This window comes from Canis lupus, chromosome 20 (genome assembly GCF_003254725.2).
Source record: "Canis lupus dingo isolate Sandy chromosome 20, ASM325472v2, whole genome shotgun sequence".
Taxonomy (NCBI): domain Eukaryota; kingdom Metazoa; phylum Chordata; class Mammalia; order Carnivora; family Canidae; genus Canis; species Canis lupus.
In genome coordinates, this window is record NC_064262.1 from 55655573 (window position 1) to 55674505 (window position 18933).

At 59.5% G+C, this 18933-nt stretch overlaps 1 protein-coding gene across 4 annotated transcripts; it reads right to left on the reverse strand.

Annotated features, from left to right (window-relative positions):
* Positions 1-4860: 4860 nt before the first annotated feature.
* On the reverse strand, positions 4861-18177 carry YJU2 (YJU2 splicing factor homolog). 4 transcript variants are annotated; one of them, XR_007404058.1, is made up of 10 exons: positions 18046-18177; positions 16316-16416; positions 14584-14728; positions 12866-13000; positions 10662-10843; positions 9838-9961; positions 7213-7360; positions 6912-7037; positions 5680-5800; positions 4861-5245 (listed from the first exon to the last, which is right to left on the reverse strand). XR_007404058.1 is itself a non-coding variant. In XM_025457036.3 (9 exons), exons 1-8 carry the CDS (start codon positions 18067-18069, stop codon positions 6925-6927), a joined length of 972 nt encoding a protein of 323 aa, XP_025312821.1. In that variant the 5' UTR covers positions 18070-18177; the 3' UTR covers positions 5392-5800; positions 6912-6924. The 4 variants fall into 4 exon arrangements, 2 of the variants coding, with proteins under 2 accessions (XP_025312821.1, XP_025312820.1); XR_003140810.3 differs by having other exon boundaries at positions 5680-7037; XM_025457036.3 differs by lacking the exon at positions 4861-5245 and having other exon boundaries at positions 5392-5800.
* Between the last annotated feature and the right edge of the window lie 756 nt (positions 18178-18933).

The following is an 18933-nucleotide window of genomic DNA, read 5'->3' on the forward strand; positions in this document are numbered from 1 at the left end:
CTGCGCCCCCCTCGGAGGTGACTGAGACCTTCAGCTGTTCTGGGAAGGGAGGGGAGCCGCTGCCCGCCGCGGGAGGGGGTGCGGGGCGGGCGTCGCGGGCCGCGGCCGCGGCAGCTGGACCCGACCCGGAGGACCGCGGCCGCACGAGCGAGCAGGAGCGGGAGGTGGGAAGCCACGGGCTGCCCCTGCCCGGGAGGGCGGGGGGCGCAGGGGCGGGGGCGGCGCGAGAGGGAGGCGCGGGGGCAACTGGGGAAGTGGGGGGTCTGGAGGTGCCCGCGAGAGGGGTGGACTGAGCAGCGGGGGGGGGCGGGGGCGACCACTGTTGAGGGCTGAGACTGAACCGCTATCTGGCGGCGCAACTGCCCAGCAGATTGTTCTAGAGGTCACCGGCTCAAATTGATATTGATGCAGCTGAAGGAGGCCGGGAGGCAACGGGGGGGGGGGTGTGCGTCTGGCGCCCCCTCCCCAAGAGGACTCTCCTCTGCACGCCTCCCCCCGGGGGACTAATTGCAGCCGGGGGGAGGGGGCTGGGGCAGCTGGCCGCGGCCAGGGAGATGGTATCTGTGCCTGGCGCGTGTCCTCAGCATCTGTCCCTTTGTGGCTCCTGGGGGCGGAGGCAGGGAGGAGGGCAGAGATGAGAGGGGTCTCCCCGGCCGCCTGCCTGTTGGCGGCTGCAGCTGTCTGGGGGCGAGGCCGCTGGGACGTTGGGGCAAGGGAAGCCGCGAGGTGAGCGGGCCCATTCCAGGGCAAACCGGGTTTTTCTTTCTTTCGGCCTAAGGCGGCTTGTTCAGCGCCCCTTAATATTGGGAAGTAAGAGAGAGGGGTGGTCATGGGACTCGGGGTTCCCTTCCCCGGGCGCCGCGCACCCCCCACCCACGGCCCCCAGGGCGGGCTGGTGCCTGTGGCTCCGAGGGGAGGGAGGAGCAGTTAGAAGTCAGAGCTGACACTGTTGGGAAGATGCCCCTTGGGAAGAGCAGTGCGTCTGTGCCTGCTTTCCCGCTTTCCCACAGGGGTTCTAACAGGGAACCCCCAGGGAGCTCAAGGGGAGCAGCGCCAGCAGGGACTGAGTTATATTTTTCCCCACGGAGAAACTGAGGCACAGGCAGAGGGAGGACCTGCTCAGAGCCAGCCCGCAGCCCGTGTCCGATGTGGCCCGGCTGGGGTGGCACTGGGGACCCACTGCGGGGTCCCCGTGGCATCAGCGTTTCTCCGCCCCCACTGCTCGCCCCATTTTCCAGGCGACGAAACCGAGGCCGCCGCTGGCCGGGGGAGGCGCTGGCGGCAGCAGGGCCTTCCGCGCGTCCCCTCCCCTGCTTTGGCGGGTCGCCCTCGTGAACCTGTTGAACTCGATCCTGCTCCGCAGCGCGTCCAGGCCCCCGCCCCCCGCCCCCCGCTCGGCGCGCGGCGGCGTCCCGGGGGACCGCCGGGGAGCTCGGCGGGTAATTGTCCTGTTTTCTGCCAGCCGCCAGGCAATTCCCGGCTCGGGGATGAGCTGTTGACAGATCTCATCAAATCCGAGCCCTCTCCCTGTCGGATAAACACGAGCCGTCCGAGGTATAAATATTTGAAAGGGGCCTCCTAATTACGGCGCGCGTCCGGAATGGCAATTCGGGGCCCCGCGGGCAGAATCAAACGGGCGTTTGACTTTCCTGCGCTTTTGAGCCGCGGCTCCCGGGGCCGCCCCCGCCCCGCGCGAGGAGAGGAGCCCCGGAGGCCCTGCAGGGGAGGAGGCGGCCGGGGCGGGGGGCCTGACCTTGCCGTGCGCCCTTGAAGAGCCGCGTGAACTCCGGGGCTTTCTGCGTTCAGATGGGCCTTGGAGGGGGTCACTGCAGGGATGAGGCGAGCCGCTGGGGCGGTCTGGGGGTCCTGGGCTGCGGGTTCCCCCTTCCCCCAGCACCCGTGGCCTGGGAGGCAGTGTCAGGGGGCATCTCCTGGATCCCGGCCCCTCCCGACCTCGGGTGGCGTGACCCGGGCTGTCTTCCCACCGCTGAGATGGCAGGGAAACAGCTAACCTCGGCTCAGGGCTTTGGGGCGCCCTCTGAAGCACCCCCCTTTTTTAATTTGAGAAACAATTCACATACCCTACCATTTGCCCACTTGAAGTGTGCATTTCCGTTTGAGAACATTCACAAGATCATGCAACCATCGCCACTCATTCCAGAACATTTTCATCACCCGCGCCCCCCCCCCCAAAGAAGAAGCGCCACCGCTGCTGGTACTCTCGTTCTCCCCACTTCTCCTGCCCCTGCCACCTCTAATCCGCTTGGTCTCCGTGGATGAGCCTGTTCTGGCACATTTCATGTAAATGGAATCACATGCTATGTGGCTTTTTGTGTCTGGTTCTCACTGGTTCTCACCGTGTTTTCAAGGTCCTTCCCTGTAGGTGTGAGTGCCTCCTTCCCCTTGTGGCCAAATGGTGTTCTATTGCATGGCACACAGTAGGTGCTCAATATATGCTTTAGGTGGGTGGGACCTTAAAAGGGAGCCAGATGGGGTCCCTGGAAGAGGGGGGCTGTGCTTGTGTTCTCCGTCCCCTCACCCTGTCTCATGGAGCAGGATGGAGGGGAGGATGGGAGCCAAGGCACCAGGATAAGAAAGGAAGGCTCATGGTGGAGCCTAATAACTCCTAATCTGTTGGAGGAGACGTAGCCCTGCCCTAGGAGCACCTACTATGATAGGAGAAGCAGTCTTTGCCCTAAGAAGCTCCTAGACACAGCCTTGCCTTTTAAAACTTGCAGTCTGATGGGAGAGGCATGGTCTTGACCTCAGAAGCCTCAGTCTGATGGAGAGGGGTGCATGCTTTAATATGCTCCCAGTCTGACAGAGGAGGCATGATTCTGGGGCACCTGGGTGGCTTGGTGGTTGGGCATCTGCCTTCAGCTCAGGGCACGATCCTGGGGTCCTGGGATTAAGTCCTGCATTGGGCTCCCCGCAGGGAGCCTGCTTCTCCCTCTGCCTGTGTCTCTGCCTCTTTCTGTGTGTCTCTCATGAATAAATAAAATCTTAAAAAAAAAAAAAAAAAACCAGGAGGCATGATTCTACTCTCTGAAGCACTCAGTCTGATGGAGGAGGCATGTGCTGATTTCAGGGCTTCCAGTCTGATGTGAGAGACATGGTCTTTCAGGTACCCCTAGTCTAATGGAGGAGATAAGGGCTTATCCTTAGAAGTCCCCATCTGACAGGGCAGGCATGGTTCAGCCTTCAAAGACACCAGTCTAATGGAGGAGACGTAGCTCTGTTGTCATGATTGCCTAATCTGATGGGAGAGGCATGGTCCCGCCCCTGGAGGCTCTGTCTGCAGGAGTTGCACACTAGAGTGTGGTCATTAAAGGCCTTGTGGTCACAAACCCGGGTCTTGTCCCTCACTCACTTCGAGTCCCTGACCAAGGAGCGTCCCCTCCTCTGTAAAACACAGCAGTAACAGAGCGTGTGCCCGAGGGAGTGAGCGGTGAGTTTGGGTGTAGAGGGAGCTCGGTGCAGAGGCTGGCGAGCAGTTAGAGCTTGGGAAACGGGGCAGTGGCCCTGTGTCTTTGTGAAGCCCAGGCTCGGGTGGAATGGGCTCTCGCAGGGGCAGGCCACCCCCACCAAGTCCCTCTGTTGTGTGCAGCCCCCAGGGGAGCTGATGGAGGAGATTCTGGATGAGGCCTGACAGCTCCCCAGGATGACAGACATGGAGCGCATGGAGAAAGGGGGTTGTCAGCAGCGATGGGGGAAGGGCAGGCTCCAGAGAGCAGGAGCAAGTCCAGCAGATGAGGCGGAGAGCAGGCAGGTGGAGGCCCTGAAGGATCTGTGCGTGCACACAAGACCCTGATGTGTCACTACCTCTCTGCTCACTTGACCCTGGGAACCCCCACAGGGAACCAGGGCCAAGAGCATAACAGCTACAAGTCATAGGGTGGGAGAATGAAGCATAAAAGCCCTCAGGGAGAGACGACTAAGACAGTTCCAGCCAAGTGTGTGGGAGGGAGGAGGGCTCAGCTCCCTCATCTGTGAATGGGGAGACACCCATGAAGTGCCTGGATGGTCTCAAGTGCTGGGGCCTCTCTCATCAACACAGCTACCCTTGCAAAGCCCACTGTTGGTGGGGGGTGTCTGGCAGGTAGACTCTTGCTGGCCTCCAATGACCCTGATCTCCTGGTGATCCCAGCCGGAAGGTCAGGGTCCCTGAACATGTGATCCCCTCCCCCTGAATGTGGCCGGGACCTGTGGCTTGCTTCCAACCAGTGGGACATGGCAAAGTTGATGGGATGCCACTTCCCACAGACTCCTGTGGTGCTGGCTTTACGAAGCCAGCTGTTAGAGGGCCATGTGGGCCGGCAACCGAGGGCGGCCGCTGATAAGAGCCCGTGAGGAACTGCCAACAGCCACCTGAGCGAGCTTGGAAGTGCATCTGGCCCCGGACGGACGGGCCTTCAGGTGAGACCACGGCCTTGGCCCGCATCTCAAGGGCAGCTGCGAGACTCCGAAGCAGAGAATCCGGTAAAACCACATCCAGACTCCTGTGTTTGCAGCTGAAACTTTTGAGAGATCTCGTGACCTAGCAGTAGCCAATACTGGGAGCGGTGGGCAATAAAAACACCCTGTGGCAGGGCCCCCCAGAACCACCTCCTCTTGCTGTTTTCAGAGTTCTCACCGCCTCCAGTGTACATTTGTATCTTACTCTAGATATGTTCACTATCTTACTCCCCATCTTCCAAATAACATCACTATTGAGTGAGGATTCTTTTTGTTTTTTCTTTAGGGTTATTATCATCCTAGGTTTTCCTTCAGTGTTCTAGTCCCAGTGCCTAAAACAAATCTGGGCATAATGTAGGTGCCCCCCCCCCCCCAAAAGTATAATAAATAAAATTAAAACGTATATATTTTATATATGTAATTTATATAAATACATTTACATATAAACTTAATTATATTATAAACTTTATGTATAAATTATATGCATATTATAATATCTATTTTATATATAAATTATACATATATGTATGTTTTGAGTGAGCGACTTGATTTGGGAAACTCAAACGAGTGAATCTGCACAACCAGCTTAGCACAGGTTTGGCAAGTGGGGAGTACTTCACAGACGTTAACTATTACTCACTAAACGGATCCTATGTACCTCATTCCCTGTGCCACACTGCAAGGGCAGGTGGTCTCTGTCCTCAGGGTGACCCCAGGCAGCAGAGTCGCAGGTGCGGTGTGAGCCTGGAAATCGAGGTGTGGACGGGTGTTGGCCACTTTCCCCTGGAGGCTGTGGGGAACAAGCAGGAAGTGTAGAGCTGGGCGACCCAGACAGAGGCTGACGAAGTCCCACTGTCAGGGAGCGACTCGTAAACCTGTTGGCTCTGCCACCATAGAGCAAAGCGTCTGGACCTTACATGGATACAAATGGGCATGTGGCTGTGCCAATAAAACTTTATTCACAAAAATAGGCTGTGGGCCAGGTTCGCTACTCCATGTGTTAGAGTCGATGATCTTAATAATAGTAACAGATGGCACCTGCACACAGCGATGAGGGTGGGCCACACAGGACAGGAGCTCAGGGAAGGGTCTGCAAGAATGCGTGAACCAGGGAGGCCCTGAGTCTCCTACTAATCTCTTGCACAAGTGCTTCGGTCGGTTGCTCTAGTCCAGCCGCCAGGATGAACACACACGTCCGGGGCACCGTGCGACACTGACACTGACCTTGGGGAGGCAGGCAGGGGCACGCTGGGAATGCCCACAGCTGGCTCTCTGGCGCGGGGCACCCATCTGTAAGTGCATGGACTCCTGTGATGTAAATCCTCCTGCCGCGGCCAACTGGAAGCTGTGAACAGGATGCGGCTGAGGGCAGGACTGGGGAGTGGGGTGCCCCGTGCATCAGCTCTGGCCAGCGGCCAGGGAGCTGGCTTCAGCCCAGCACCATTGGCGCTTGAAACTGGGGCCCCCACGGCCTGTCTTCACAGCCGGGAGCTGTGAGGGGAGGACCTGGGGCCTGGCTGGATCCTGGTTCGCTTCTTCAAGTCACACTGAAGCACGAAATCACTGTAGGAAAGTGGATCCTGAAAGTGGGGGGCTTTGTTGCTCACACACGGCGGGAGACACACAAAGCCTTGGTACCAAAAGCCAAATGAGTGCGTGTGCGCATGTGTGCATAGGTGCGTGCTGCGTGCATGTGAAAGAGAAAGAGAGAGAGAGAGAGAGAGAGAGAGAGAGAGAGAGAGAGAGAGGAGGGCGAGGCCAGTGAGCCCGGGAGGGGCGGGAGAGCAGAGCCGGGGGTCAGGTGGCGAGGGGGCCTGGCGGGAGCACACCGCCTTCAACTAGGAAGCTGTGAAGGGGGAGAGAGTTGTACCAGAGCTGAAACGTGGCAACCTTGAAAGACCCTGAGCGTCGGACTCGATTCACTGGTCATGTGACCATCCTGGAGCACTATGGCCACATAACAAATTCTCCCCAAACTTGCACTAATCAGCACCTTCCCAATCTTGTGGCTTCCAGGAGCGAGGAGGCCGCATCGTGCGCCTCTGTGGCCTCTCCTCAGCAGCTGGCAGAGAAGGTGCCCCGGCTGGACAGCGAGTTCCTTCTGTCGTGGCCGCAGGGGACGAGCTAATGGGGGTGGCTGGGCTCCCTGCCTGCCCTCAACACGGCCACCCAAGAGAGTACAGCAGGGGCCTGCCGGGAGCTGAGGGCCATTCCAGGGATGCCACAGCCCCAAACGGAGGGCCAGGAGGACGGCAGTGTGCGCTGGGGACCCCAAGGTCCTAGGGGTCAGTGGTGGGGGGACAGGGAGAAACAGTCCCTCGGCCGAAGCCCTCGCTGGTCTGGCCAGCCTCAGAGGACTTTTGGGTCTGTCCACCATGCATGGCTCAGGTGTCAGCCGAGACCTCCTGCTCTGACCACCAGCTGAAGCTGGATGGGACCTTGACCTGGGGACGTGCCTGGGTTGGGGTCTCAGTTGCTGCCACTGCTGTCCTCGCTGTCGGAATAGGCTCCCAGCTGGCTCAGGGAGGAGGCACCAGGCGTCCAGGCTGCAGAGTCAGCTGCCTTCCCGCTCCTCGCTGGGCCTGGGGGAGAGGGAGAGCTAGCCTAGGGGGCCTCCACCCTGCATCCTGGGGGCAACCCTCTCCCCTACATGCAGTGGGTTCCCAAGCTCCCCAATTGCACTGGGGGTGGTGTGTGCTGCCACCTGGTGGCTGCCCAAAGAACCGCACAGCGGTCCCAGCACCCTGGGACACCTACCCTGGGGGGTGGGGGACACCTGGCCCTGCTGGGTGCTGCGACCCAGGTCTGCTTTCTTCACCACAACGAGGCCTGACAGCTGCGGCCTGCTGCCAAGGGTGCCGACGCTCCGTTCCCAGCTCTCCGCCTTCTTCTTGGCTTTTGGTGCCTGGGGGCGAGGGGGGACAAGAGCGGGTGAGCTGGCCCAGATCCCACCTTCTTTGGGCTCCCTGCACCTATGCTTCCTAAATCACATCACATCTTCTCCCCTCTGGGCCTCTACCCATGCCCTTCCCTCCACCTGCAATGCCCCCCTTTCTTCTAATGTGTTCTGTGAACTCCTACACATCCCTCAATACCCATCCCAAGTATCAGCTCCTCTGGGAAACCTTTCTTCCCAGTTGAAGCCCAAGCGAGGGCTGCGTGTCCACACCCCCAGTGCCCTCCACTGCCTCATTAAGTGGGCTCCTTGTCTCTGCTGTGGGTTCCTGTCTTGTTCACGACGGGGTACACTGTACCACAAACAAGTCTTGGCACGAAGATGCTCTACCAAAGTGTCTGATAGGAGGGAAGATCCAGGTGCCCACCTTGGGGACTTGTGATGGGAAGGCAGAGAGGGGCTCAGCCCCACCTCCAGTTCTTCAACTCCTTGGGAAGGGGCCCCTTTCATCAGTTTTGTGTTGAAACACAGGAACTGGAATCCCCTGGACTCAGAAGGTCCTGCCTGAGTGAGGGGCTGGAGCTGCAGGGGGCATGGTGGGCAGGGTGCTGCCTTCTGGGGGCCACCATCTGAGGGAGGACGGAGGACGGAGGAGGGAGTAGATCAACAGGACAACATCTGTCCGGACAAACGGTGTGACAGCATGAGGGAACAGCAGCCAGTCGGGGGTCAGGACAGGTCCCTCAAAGAGCGGACTGTGGGCTGACCTCAGAGTGAGGAGCGAACGAGTGGAGACGCAGAGACGGAGGCAGGGCCGGAGGGGGCACTGGGCTGGGCACACCAAGGGGTCTGGTGGAGCCAGAGCAGTAGGTGCGCAGGAGGGGGACCTGGCTGCATCTGTGCTGGCCGGGCCCGCGAGGGGGAGCGGTCCAGCGGGGTGCGCAGAGAGACCAGCAGTCCCAGCCGCAGCCACTGGGAACCCCACGAACCCACTGGCCGTCCCCATGGCGGCCCAGCGCTCGCACGCGGAAGCCCGGTCCCCAGACCTGTCATGGAGCCGCACGGACGGATGGGCTCCCTCAAACCTCACGGGGAGGGGCCGGGAAGTCTCGATGGCGCCGCACCGTGCACGACAAGACACAAAGTCTGTCATCAAGCGAGGTGTCAGCGAGACACCTGGAGCAGACGCCCGGCTGGGGGTGGGGACGTCGGAGAAGCCCAGACTGCTTTCAAGAGGCTCCAATCTCTTCCACAGCAAAGAGAAAAAGAGGAAATTTTAGGCAATTCTCGGGGCAGTTTATGCAAGAAAGTGTGAAAATGGTCCCCAGGAGACAGATCCTCAAAGAAAATGTCCTGGTTCGGCGTCTGGGAGTAACAGATGGGAGTGCGGGAGCCCCAGGGCCATCCTCTCTGCTGACAGTCACCGGATCCTCACGGGAACATGGCTGCGCCCCAGGAAGACTACATTTCCCACACTCCTTTGCAGCAGGATGTGCTCAGGTGGCTCGGCTCCGACCAATGGGCTGTGAGCCCCGGGATGTGCGCTCAGAGGGTACAGGGGCCCTGACCTGTGTCCTCCCCTGCACACCCTGGGCCCCTGGCTGGGAGGGGACAGTGGAGGCCCGGCAGCAGGGGGGCGGCAGGCGGCAGGAGGAAGCTGCCTGGGCCCGATGCCGATCCGCGTGGCTGTGTGTGATTGTCATTCGACCCAAAAGTCACCTCCGTGCTGTTGCAACCGCTGTGACTTTGGGTCTTACCCAGCGGCTGGGCTTGCATCCAGCGGGCACAGACCACGAATGCGACTGAGTTACAAAATAAAATGTGTCTGGGGTGACGACCACTCCTCACGTTCCACTTCAGCCCTCATCTTAAATGAACACACCAGCGCAGCCTTGACCCCGGTGGATGAGACAGCTGGCTGGAAAATGCTGGCAGCCAAATCCTCCTCTTCCCTCCCTTCTGCCAACCCGGGCCAGGCCAGCAAGAGGCCGCAGCCCCCAGGCTCCCTGTGGCTCCGTGTGGCCAACGGACTCTGAGCTGCGGGGCCCTGGTGGGCTCCCCTCTCACCCCCACCCTGGCCGGACACCAAGCAGGCCGTGGAGGCTATGACCCCAGAACCGGAACTGATGCTCTGGGGAGGAGGTGCAGGAGCTGGAAAGAGCTGGGTCCTGGAGCGCTGGGGCAGAGCTGCCTGGAAGTCCTCCCTGTTGCCCCAGCACTGTTATGGGGACGGAGAAATAAACATTTACGTTCCTAAATCTCCAAGTCTGGGGGTCTGCTTGTCTCAGCAGCTGAGCAGGGGCTGGGAAACTGCAGCCCTGGAGGCCGGCCGCTGCCTGTGTAGACGGGGTCCTCCTGCCACGTGGCCGGCCCACGCACTCACAGATGATCGACGGCTGCCCGTGCCGTGGTGGCAGAGCGAGGAGGCCTTAGGACACCCTGTCCGGCCCTGACCCACTGTCTCTGCTTAACCCGAGAGCACTCACCTCATCCAGGATGGCGGTGGGCTTGGGCCGGAGGGCCAGCCGCGGCGGGGCGGAAGCAGGCGCGTCCTCTTCCGAATCCGAGTCCTCCAGCAGCCTGCGTTTGCGGGCTTCTTCCACCAAGGCCCTGTGGGATGGCACGCGTGCCTGTGATTCCCTGACAGGCTCGCTGCCCCTCCTGACAGCAGGGAGCGGGCCAGGGAGGGCCGTGCCAACTCCTTGAAATGCTCTCTGTCCACAGAGGGCAGCAAGTGGTTACCAGCCCACCTCAACTAGAACCGTGGTTGGTGATTATTGCGGCCACACCTGGAGCTCCCCAAACCACAGTCCCTTCGACCACCTCAAAGCAGCACCTGGTGCTCAGAAGGTGCTGGATAAATGCACACTGCTTGCACCACGATGCATAGATTACTGCCCTGCCCACCTGATGGCGCTGCCTGGGCACCCACTACGCGTCTGACCCGGCTCCAGGCCCTGGGAACGCAGAAGCCAAACCCAGCCTCCCATTCAGATTCTAGAGACAGGGAAGTGACGAACCAGACAGAAGGTTCCAGGGTGGTCGGTGCCGTGCAGCAAGTGTGCACACAGTGGGCCTGACGGTACCCCCACAAATGCTCAAACCCGGGGGTGATGCTGGTGACGCTGACAGATGCCGCGGGAGAGAAAGAGAGGTGGGGGGGGTACAGGAAAGGCCTCCTGCAGAAGTGACACTTGTGGGAGTCACAGAAGATCAGGAAGGAGGGCTGTTCCAGGTGGAGGCCTGAGCCCAGGCCGTGAGGTGGCTTGAGCACCTGGGACTCCCGCCTGGCCCCGCCTGGCCCACTCACGCAGTCTCCCGCTCATCCTCTTCCTGCTCCTGCTTCTGCCGCTCCTCCTCGGACAGCCGGTGCTGCCGCAGCATGGCCTCGAAGTCCACGTGGGCCTGCCGCTGGTTCAGATCCTTGAGCTCCTGCAGGTTCTCCAGAACCTCCATCTCCAGCTTGGAGTCCTTGGTTCGGTTCTCCAGCACCTGGCGGGGATGACACAGGCTGAGCGTGCGGGGACGCCGGCCCTCCATGCAGCTGGTGGGGCCGCGGGGGGCAGCGCCCACAAACGGGGGGAGCCCCCACCCCTACCTCCTGCCTGCTCCCACTGCTGCACTCATTTCACAGCTCAGAGCGCTGAGGCTGGGGGGGAGGGGAGTGGTCTCCTGAGGCCACGGGGCTGGACGTCCAGCCTAGCTCCACCATGAAATAAAAACAAAAACAAAGACAAGGGGCCTGGCTGGCTCAGTTATTGGAGTGAGCGACTCACGACCCTTTTGCCCCTGGGTTGGGAGTTCAAGCCTCACGTCGGGTGCGGAGCTTACTTAGAGATACCAGCAATAAAGATTTAAAAAGACAATCTCAGTAACTGTTACGTGCCAGACTCCAGGCTGAGATGTGGCCAAATGTTTCACCTTCGCAAGAATGCAGAGGTGGAGCCAGCCCAGGTCTCTGAGACCTGGGTGTGAAGCCCGTGTGGGCTGCTTCTGGGCCACATGACCCTGTGACCCTCTGCGAAGTGGCAGTCGGAGGATTTAAATATACGCCCCCCCAATTCTTTGATGCTCCTGCCCTGAAACAGCAAAGCCTAATTCCCCCTCCAGTAGGTGCAGACTGGTCCGGGTGACCCGCTCCTAGTAAACAGGGTCTGATGGGATGACAGCGTGTCACTCTGAGTGGGTCGTAAAAGGCTTCCTCCCGGCTCTTCTGGATCACAGGCTCTGGGGAGGCCAGCGCTGTGTCATGCGGGGTGGAGAGGCCCCCGTGGCATGGATGTGGCCAGGCGAGCCTTCAGAGGACGCAGCCCGGCCTGCAGCTTGACTGCGGCCTCAGGAGAGACCCCGGGCCCGAACCACCAGCTCAGCTCCCTGGACCTCCCGACCCCCAGAAGCTAGACGATCACACGTGTTTATTAAGTTGGAGTTTGGGGGTAACTCATTAGGCTGGAAGCTCCTGTGACCAGTGCAGGCAGACTGGGACTGACAAGACCGCAAGGGGGCTCCGGCCACACGGCCACCTCTGCGGAGCCTCCTGCCTCCCCGTCGCTCCACACAACACAGCAACCCTGCGTCAGGTCCCAACTGGCGGCTCAGCAAACAACAGGCAGAGGCGTGGAGGGCCCAGCGATGGGTGGGCGTTGTTGGGGGTGGGGGGAGACTGGAAGGAACACAGACATCAGTGTGTTTGCCGAGAAAGACAAAACTGGCCAGTGGCAGGTGACTGGTTTGAAGACAACCAGTAATGGTATCGGCTCTCGGGGATCGCGTCCCAAGAGTTTCACGTGTACAAACTCACTTCATCCCCCTACCACCTCAGAGGGCACCCATCGACCCCACACGAGGATGCTGGGGCACAGAGAGGCCAAGTACCCGGCCCAAGGTCACACAGCCAGGGAACATTCAAGCGAAGGTCTCCTTCCACGCCTCCAGTCCTCACACCCCCGGTCACAGGCGTCTTCTCTGCAAAAGGCGGCAGCGGGCTGCAGGCAGCACCTTGTGTTCTCAAGTCTGACCTTCGGCCGCCCTGTTAGTGTCCTCTGGCCACCTGACAATCTGCTGTGGGGATCTCACTGTCCCTGGCTGCTGTGGGTCAGGGTCCGGCAGGGCTTCCGCAGGCTCAAATCAGGGGCCGGCCGTCTCACCCGAGGCCCAGGCTCCGCTTCCGAGCTTGCTTGGGGCTGCTGGCACAATCCCGTTCCTTGTGGTTTGGGGGCTGAGGTCCCCCGCTTTCCTGCTGGCTGCTGACAGGGACCGCCCACTGCTCCCAGCCACGCGGCCCCCGCTCCAGGCTTGCTCCTTCCTGTCGCTAATGTCTTCTAGACCCAGATGAAGGGGCTCGGGTGACAGGTGTGGCCCAACCTAACAGCTTCATGGAAGCAGTGAGAGCCTCGCATGTGCACCCCGAGGACTTCGTGGGCTGTGTGACCAGCAAGCAGGGCTCTCAGGGACCACTTAGAGTCCTGCTGACCACACCCCCCACCTCCTCACCCCCCACAGTGCCTGGCTCACCTTCATGGGGTTGTTGAGCTCCTCGTCCTCCCGCTCCTTCTGCACTCTCTTCTCCTCCTCCTCCAGGAGCTTCTCCGCCTGGAAGTTCCGAGTCGCTCCGTGCTCCATGGTGTAGTCTGTGTTCTCGGGGTCTGTCTGGGAGGGAGAAGGGCACACATCAGTCCTGTGTCCTGGGCAGCGCTCCTGCCAGCTGGCAGCATGCCTTCTCTCCGTGCTTCCCTCCCACTAACGCCTTTTCTCTACTTCTTTGTCTTTTTTTTTTCTTTTTAAAAAAAAATTTTTTTAAAGATTTTATTTATTCATTTGACAGAGAGAGAGGGAAAAAGAGCATGCGCACGCACATGAATGGGAGGAGGGGCAGAGGGAGAGGGAGAAGCAGACTCTCCACCGAGCAGGGATCCTGATGTGGGACTCGATCCCAGGACCCTGAGATCATAACCTGAGCCAAAGGCAGAGACTCAGCCACTGAGCCACCCAGGCACCCCATTTATTTATTTGATAGAAAGAGCGAGCACATGTGTGTGGGAGAGGGAGAGGGAGAGAGATCTCAAGTAGACTCCTCACTGAGTGTAGAGCCTGACATGGAGCCCAACACGGGGCTGGACCACACAGCCCTGAGATCACGACCTGAGCCACAGGCAGAAGCTTCACTGACTGAGCCACCCAGGAGCCCCTGATCCTTCTAGTCTTTAAAAAATTCTTATGTATTCATAAATATCTAAATACACACGGATCATTACAACTCAGGTAAAAAAAATCATTTTCTGGAAATGACCCAGATGGGTGACTGCAGACAAGTGGCTGCGCACACTGGTGTATTCACGCATCGGAGTATGATTCGGCGTGAAGTGGCACAGGCGCCACCATGCACCACGGCGTGGAAGAACCTGGAACCACACAGGACACACACGAGGACACAGAGCACTCGGCTCCACTCATGAGAAATGTCCGCAACGGGCATGCACACAGACAGAGGGCAGATGGTGGCACCTAGTGCTGGGGTCGGGGTGGGCATGACGGGGGACCGACTGCTAACGATTCCAAGGCTCAGTTTGGGGGTGACGGAAGTGTGCTGGAATCAGGTTCAGCGGACAGTTTAGACCGACGTGAATACATGAGACACTGAACCAGACGCTGTAAAAGGTGAACTGCCTGGTATGTGAGTCACATCTCGCTAAAGCTGTTGTTTAAAAAGTACTCGAGGGGCACCTGGGTGGCTCAGTGGGTGAGCGTCTGCCTTTGGCTCAGGATGTGACCCCAGGGTCCTGGGATCGAGTTCCGCATCGGGCTCCCTGCATGGAGCCTGCTTCTCCCTCTGCCTATGTCTCTGCCTCTCTCTCTCCCACGAATAAACAAAATCTTAAAAAAAAAAAAAAAAGTCCTCAAAATATAAAATTCTTTCAATGTACTTTTTTTAACCCCAAGGAAAAAGCATTTGGTGAAAAGACACTCCAACTGAATGCAGGGTCCTTGGCCGTTCCTCAAATACTGTCCACACCGCTGAGGTGCTACTGGCTGTGAGCCCCACACCGCGTGGTGCTTGTTTCCTCTGTTCCTGTGCAACCCGGCTGCTCCTAGGTTTCTGTCTTTTTAAATAATGCTGTTGGGAACGACCCCCAAACCCCTGTCTGTCTGTTGGGACAGAGTGGAACAGGAGCTCCCAGGTAGGGGGCGGGGAGCCCTTGGGGGCGAAGGACCCCCCCAACACTAGCGTCTACCTTGAAGGTGATCTCGGCTAGGCATCGTGTGCACTTGATGTAGAAGCGGAAGATGGGCAGGCCCAGGTAGGCCTCGTTCTGCACCGTCTCCTTGCGCGCGTTGAACTTCTTGCCCTTGTAGATGTACTCTCCGCACGTCTTACACCTGCGAGGGCAGGACAGACGGACTCAAGCCATCCCGGCACCCTGGTTCCTACTGGTAGGATGCTTTGACATTCTGGCAGATGGCCGCTGGCATGCCTCCAGGGATGGGGAACTCCCTCCCTGGTGACGCAGCCTGCCTCAGATGCCCCCTGCCTGGCATGCTCTTCTTACCAGCTGTTGGGAGTCTTGGCCCCCAGGGTCACCTTCTGGGGAAGCACCCAGACGACCCTGAGCTGCCGAGCCTTGCCTGCTACACACTCGCAGCAGCCTGGATGGCGCTCCTGGGCATCCTAGCCTCCACAAGGGAAGGTTCCACCATGAGGGAAGCCACATGGAGCAAGGCAGAATTCTTGGCCCCTGGCCTCCCTCAGACCCTGTGCCGGCCCCACCCGCCGGCATCCTGACGGTTCCTGCAAATCCTCCCAGCCCAGTCCTACTTCCGGGCCTCTCTGCCCTTGCAGGTCACAAACCCCACAGCACCCGTCACCTCTTGAACCTCAGCTCTGCCAGCATTTCTTCTGTCGCCTCCCTGACGACCCTGGCAGGGCAACCTCCCTTCTCGCCACCTCCCTTTCTGTCACTCCCTCGTGCGGATGCACACACCCCACGTACACCTGGCGTGAATGTGACCAAGCACACGGTCCTATCTCTACTCCCTGTCAGACCGTGGGCTCCGCAGGGCAGGGGCTCTGCTCTTCTTGCTCCCCAGAGCACCCCACCCCCGCGCCCCCAGGCCCTGGCACACAGCAGGTGCCCACAATGATTGCTGAATTTTAAACATGAGCAAATGCAAGAGATAAACAGACCAACAATGATTTGCAAACACACACTGAGTTTCACGGAACAATGTGTCTTTGATGATTGGGTGTATCTGACTTCAATATGCTTAAATGTGAAAAAGTGTGAGGCTCAGAATCAGTAAGACACGATACAAAGGGCAAGATCTGGGGACAGTGACAGAGAAAGAATCATAGAAGCGGTCAGACGGGGGGTCACAAGGGCCTGAGGGGTGTGTTTCTTTTTTAAGATTTCATTTAAAATTTAAAATATATATATTATTTTTAAAGCTTACTTATTTTTTTTCTATTAACCTTCACACCTCACGACTCTAAGATCAAGAGAGTCTACCAACTGAGCCTGCCAGGTGCCCCTAAAAGGGGGAGATTTAAGCCAAGACTGGAGGAGTGAAAAGAAAGAATCATGTGAGAACAGAAGGAAAAGTGTATATTCCAGGCAGAAGGAACAGCCTGTGCAAAGGTCCTGGGGTATGAAGCAGTGTGGCTGCTGGAGGTGGTGAATTAGTACACAGGGCTCCATCTCTTCACTCACACTTACTACCAATGATCCAGATCTCGAGGCTGACTCTGGCTGGGAGCTCTAACGGGCAGGGGGGTTAATCCTGATCTGTGAGTAAAGTGAGGGTTGGCATGCTCATGTGCTCCCTGGATTGATGTCTGAGACAGCACTGGTGATTTGGTCTGAGCGCCAGGGATAAGCCACCCTCTGTGGATGTCAGACACCAGGTCTGTCTGCCATGACTGACGGGACAGAGTGGGGGACACACGGGGAGTCACGTGGGGTCACTCACCTCATGTTGAAGGGAGCCATCAACCGTACCACATACTGCCGATCTTTGGGGAGCTTGAGCTTGGGGATCTTCGATGGGTCAAAGTCAGGTGGGTAGTATTTCTGTGGGGAGTGAAGGTGTCAGGGGGGCTGTTTCAGGCACAGGAGCAGGACAGGGGCAGAGGGAAGAGCTCCAGGGAGCTATCCGCAGGTCCCGAGGGCCACCCTGGGGTTTGATGATTCAGTGGGAGGATTCCTAGGGCTCAGCACACAGCCGTACTTATGGCTACCTCTTCCTATAGCAAAAGGACTCAGAGACACATCAGCAGCTGGAAAAGGTGGTAGGAAGGAGTCTGGGGAGACCAGGCACCCACTTCCAGAGTCTTCTCCCAGGGGAACTGCACAGGACATGCTTAATTACCCCAGTGAGCAACTGAGGCAACACGTGAGAAGGTGTCTGCCAAGGAAGCTCCCAGGGAGCCCAGGGCTTTCACTGAGGGGTGGTCACGCAGGCCCCTCGGCCTCGCAGCTTCCAGTACGCTGGGCTCCCAGAGGAGGGCGGGTGCTCAGCATGACCCAGACTCTGCGTACAGAAAGCGTAAGCACAGGAACCACCCTGATATCCCAGTTCCTGGACGCCAGCCCAGGTCCAACCTCCAGACCAGCCTTTCTGAGGACGGCAGCCCCGGGCCTGCGGGATTAGCTCCTCCTGCACCCGAGCCCGAGGTGGGAGATGTGATGCACGCGCGGGGCAGGTTTGGATCATCAGAGAATAAAGCAATTCTGTGTTCTGGGCACTTTACAGCTCGTGCCTCACAGAATCCTTGCACGGCCTCTGCGAGGCACAGCAGATGTACCCATGTCACAGCGGAGGACACTGAGTCCCGGGGTCGGGGGGGACCCCGGGGGAAGCAGCGTGGTGCAAGGGTGATCAGGGGCACCGGTTACAGAGCCGGGGGCCTGGATTCGAGTCCCCCATCCCCCTGGACCCCGCTGTCTTCATCTGAATGGAGGGAAGCCCTCGGCCTGCACAAGTGGATGAGCAGGGCGCTAGCGCAGCATCCACAGTAAATGCGGGGACAGAGGGTCCGGCGGGGTCCTCCGACGGAAGGACCCTCGTGCACACGGGGTCCAGCACCTGCCCTGGCCTGTGATCCCTAACGTAAGTGTGAACGATGAGAGCCCGCCCGCGGAAACCGGGGCTTGCACACTCCCAGGCCGGGGAGCTCACTCTCGGGCACGGAGCACGCACCCCTCCCAGGGCTGCGGACAGAGGCTCGGAAGTCAGGGGCCGAATCCCGCCTTCTGAGCCCCCCCGCCACCGCACCAGGGTCTCGGTTTTCCATGAGCGCCCGGAGAAACCGAGGGTCCTGGGAGGGTCCACCGGGAGGGAGGGAGCGCGACCCCCGGGACCCCGGCGGGGCGGGGCCTCACGGAGCCACGCCCCCGGGGAGGAGGCGCGAACGCCAATCCTTTTAAGGCGGATCCGCTCCCAAGAGACGTGATTGGCTAACTCCCCTCAGCACAGCCAATCAGGGGAACTGGTTGGGCAAACATCCTAAGCCCCGCCCCAAAGGCGGTGAGGGCCCACCCCTCACGGAAGGTGATTGGGAGATGTCTGAAAGCCCCGCCCCGCGGAAGACCGTTGGCGAAGAGAAAGAAGTCCCAATGGGAGAGCACAGAAAATCCACCTAGGCCGGACTTCCGAGATGTCCTGCCCCGGGGAGAAAGCTCTGGCCACCACATACTTACGTTTAAGACTTTTCGTTCCGACATCTTTGCCTCCTACTTCTCTCACCAGCTCGAGAAGACTGCTTCGCCTCGGTGTTGGCCGAACTTCCCGGACCGTCCCTTGTATTTCCGCCAACGTCACTTCCTCCACTGTACTATTGGGCGGAGCATTCGCAGCTGCCTTTTTCATTGGCTCCGGTTCCCGCCTGTCAAGGTCTGAATCCGGCTACCCTCCCTTCCCAGGTGCACCCTCGCTAGATGGCGACAAAGGTTCCGGGGCGGGGCGGGGCGGGGCGGGGGGGGGGGGTCAGCTGATTTCAAGTTCAGGGGAGGCGCTGCGCCCCCTAGAGGTGAGCAGCGGCTCACAAATTCGATCGTGACCCGCGGGGGCCGCGGCTCGCACGTGCCTTGGGGTTTCGTCCTTTATGGAGCGAACGCGGAGGTCGGCGTTGGGCGCTGACGCTCTGTGCGGGGCTGCAGAATGCCACACGCGTTCCCGTGCTAGGGAGCGCACCTGGGGACTGGGGTCAGCTCCCACGGCCACGCGTGTCCACAGAGGAGCGCCCCGGACGCCCTCCCCAGGTTTACCCGGAATCCCAGGCAGAGACTCAGACCCAGCACCCAGACGCACCTCCCCTGCACACGCTCATGCACATCAGCTCCCGCACCCACCTCCTCTGCACACACACACACAGGCACCAGCTCCTGCACCCACCTCCCCTGCACACACACACACACACACACACAGGCACCAGCTCCCACACCCACCTCCTCTGCACACACACACACACACACACACAGGCACCAGCTCCCGCACCCACCTCCCCTGCACACACACACACACACACACACACACACAGGCACCAGCTCCCGCACCCACCTCCCCTGCACACACACACACACACACAC